Source organism: Sipha flava, unplaced genomic scaffold (genome assembly GCF_003268045.1).
Source record: "Sipha flava isolate LNK unplaced genomic scaffold, YSA_version1 454_pilon_pilon, whole genome shotgun sequence".
NCBI classification, from domain to species: Eukaryota; Metazoa; Arthropoda; class Insecta; order Hemiptera; family Aphididae; genus Sipha; species Sipha flava.
Genome location: NW_020273215.1, coordinates 136 through 3,743, shown reverse-complemented (window position 1 = coordinate 3,743; position 3,608 = coordinate 136). Strand labels below are relative to the sequence as shown.

Below are 3,608 nucleotides of genomic sequence, written 5' to 3'. Positions count from 1 at the left end.
TTATAATATTTTTATTGTAAATTATATTAATTGTTATGACAATTTTTTATTTATTCTAGAAATCGTTATTCTAGAGGAATGCATCTTTAAGATTTATTGATAACTACTTAATATTAAGTTTCAATAGATCTTAAAGAATTATGTAAATATTTTTTGAATATAAGTTATTAATATAGTTTACAATAATTTGGTAGATGTCGCTGATAATAATATGTCTATTGAAATTGTAACTGAGGATTTTTGGGAAGGTACTAATTGTCAAATGCCTACTGAATCTGTAAATCGTACAAGATCTTTTGATTTAGATGTTGAATTAAATACAGGTAAGATACATAAATTATGCTTAATAAAATGAATAAATAATAAAATATGTATATTATCCATAATACATTTTGACATGGAGTGGCATAGTGGCATACAAATTGCATTGTACCTAATAATAATACCTATCTAATGGTATAACTAATACTGGGGTGTACAAATTATTTAACATCTAATAAATCAATATTGAAGTAATGGTCCCTTAAATATGATTTAATGGACCTTGTTTAATCCATTAAATTAATAACTTTAGCATAATAATACTTTTGATGGTGTTTTTAAAAAAATGTATTACATAGGTTAGGTTAGATTTATCTATTACATTTTATAATTTATTAAATCTCAATATTTTTTAACATATAGATTACACTTATGAAGATGAAGCTGAAATGTCTATTGAGATTATTACTAATGACTTTGATGAAGGTACTATTTCACAAATGCCTATTGATTCTGGAATTAACACAGGTAAATTAATAGATTACTTACAAAAATAGATTAATTTTATAATAAAGTTAATTATTGTTTTTATAAAATTGTATAACACTTTTTTCAGCTGGTTCCACACATTGTTTACTTCCAAAACGATTATTTGAAGGCACATTAAAAAATATAAATTTTCATCGAAAAACAGATTTGACACCTAGAAAAAGTTTATTGTATAATGTGACCAAGAGATATAAGCAAAGAAATTTAGTGTTAAGTCAACGTTATGCTAGTGCTAAGAAACGTATTCAAAAAGCTGAAAAATATATGAATAGTAATTCCAAGCAACTTAACAGACTGAATTAATTTTCGTTGAATTTTATTGAATCACAAATGCGTATGCAACCACAAAAACCTCGAGGTAGGCGTTTCACTGTAGACGACAAAGTATTTGCATTATCATTATATAAGCAGAGTGGTAAAGCTTATAAAATGCTTTCTAAAGTATTTGCTCTTCCATCTCGCAAGTGTATCATGGACATGTTGAAGAAAATACCATTTCAAACTGGAATTAACCAAAGAATTTTTGAAAATTTAAAGAATGCAGTTAAAAAAATTAGAAATAAGTTAGACCATTATTGCACAGTAATTTTTGATGAAATCGCACTATCAGCATCATTACAATATATGGCACAAGAAGGATATAGTTGGATTTGAAGATTTGGGTGAAAATAATATGTCTAATAATTTTGCCGATAAAGCATTGGTATTTATGGTTAGAGGATGCAGAAAGAAATTTAAACAACCAGTTGCTTTTTACCTTACTAGTAGTGGAATGACAAGCATTCTATTATCAGAAATTATTAAAAATGTTATTGAGGCAGTGCAATCAACTGGGCTCACGGTTATTTCAACAATTTGTGACCAAGCACCCATAAATGTAGCTGCTATTAATATATTACAAAAAAACACTAATAAAATTTATAAAAATAATGGTCAAGATTATACAGGATTTGGTTTTGAAATAGGAGGCCATGACATAGTTCCTTTATATGATGTGCCTCATTTGCTTAAAGGTCTGAGGAATAATTTAGTCTCTAAAGATTTAAATTTTGAATATGAGGGGAAAAACCATACAGCTTCTTGGAAACATATAATCCAATTTTATGAACTCGACAAACGTCAAAGTACAGAAGGAGATCGGTTAACACCCAAACTCACTGATTGTCATGTGTATCCAGCTACACTGAAAAAAATGAAAGTGGCTAATGCAGCTCAAGTTTTTAGTCAACGCGTTGGAGCAATTATGAAACGATTTGCTGAGATGAATAAAGGTTTATAGTATAATCCATCATGTGTTATTGTAGAATTAATAACAAATTATATCTTCTAATAAATTTTTGTATTTCCACAGAAATTCCAGTAATAATAGGCCTTGATGCTTCAGCACAAAGTACAGGACAATTGTGTTTATTTATGGATAAGTTATTTGATAGAGCAAACGGTAACTCCATTAAACCAGAACTTGGAAAAAATTTAAGATGTGCAGTTACAAGAAATTCGTCTCATTGGGATTTTTGGCAAAAAGCATTAATTACTCTCAATTCAATGAAGTACATAAATACAAACAAAGCAATTGTTCCTTCAATTACTAATTGGATAAAGACAGTAAAGGGAATTATGCACATTTGTAAACGACTTCTTGATTGTGGCTTTGCATTTGTATTGTTGCGAAATTTTAATCAAGATCCGATTGAAAACTTTTTTGGTTCTATTTGTAGTCATGGAGTCAGGAATATAAAACCAACACCGGCTATGTTTATGTCATCATTTAAAGCATTGTCAATAAACAACTTCACGTCTAACCATTCGGTAGGATCAAACTGTGAAAATGATGATTGTGATGGTGCTTTGGATAATTTAAAGAATTTCTTATTTGATGAAATACCCCTAGAAGAAACTATCATTCAGAGTCCAACGGAGAGCATGATTGAAATTGAAATTCCAAATGTTAAAATACCCAGTTCTAATTCTCAAGTGAATTCTGGAAGTAGAGCTTATGTTGCTGGATGGGTTATAAAAAAAATTAAAAAAATTACCAATAATTGTCGATTATGTGTATCCATGCTTTCATCTGACATTGTTTTAAATGAACATTTTATAATAAAAATACGAAATTATTCTCAATGTAAACTATTTCTCCCTGATAAAAATGTAATTAACTTATATAGCTATATAATACAATTTTTTAATTTAAATTTTCACCATTTTGCCTATAAAAAAAGGGGTTGTAACATTTTTAAAAATATTGTGAAACAAGTTATTTCCCTTCAAAATCTTGTTTGTGAAAATCATGATTTGTCTATTATTTTTATAAATACTGTGTGTAATCTTTTAATTTATTCATACATTAACCATATTAATCGCATATTAAGTAAAGGTGAACAACTAGTAACAGAAGATCTTATAAAATTGTCTGCAAATACTTATTTTATAAAATACTCAAAAAAAAAAATTGTATTGCAAAGACAAAATGTTAATTATGTATAATAACTTAATAAGTATGTAATAATTAATTATTGTAAGCTTTATAATAATATGTAATTATTAATTTTAAGAGTTGTGCACATACTGATACTGTATATTTTACTTAATTTATAACTATTTAAAATGTATATTTTGTAACATACTTTTTACAAAATAAATATAATTTTGTTTATTAATTTTACAATCGTTTAAATTAATCTATTTCCAATGAAAGTTTAAAAAAAGTAATATCATAATAGAATTGGATAACGATCGATTACTTATTATCGATTGCTAACTATCGATAGTAAAACTTTAGTTCGATTGAGGTAGTC

The 3,608-nt window shown here is 26.9% G+C and overlaps 2 protein-coding genes across 2 annotated transcripts; both read left to right on the top strand.

The window, feature by feature from the left end:
• Positions 1–194: 194 nt before the first annotated feature.
• On the top strand, positions 195–1,125 carry LOC112689579 (the record flags this gene model as incomplete). The annotated part of the gene is given in 3 exon segments (XM_025563358.1): positions 195–323; positions 685–789; positions 878–1,125. Coding segments are annotated over 3 exon segments (470 nt in total), but the record flags the coding sequence as incomplete, so codon positions are not given.
• A 265-nt stretch (positions 1,126–1,390) lies between these two features.
• On the top strand, positions 1,391–2,973 carry LOC112689578 (the record flags this gene model as incomplete). The annotated part of the gene is made up of 2 exons (XM_025563357.1): positions 1,391–2,081; positions 2,162–2,973. Coding segments are annotated over exons 1-2 (1,491 nt in total), but the record flags the coding sequence as incomplete, so codon positions are not given.
• Between the last annotated feature and the right edge of the window lie 635 nt (positions 2,974–3,608).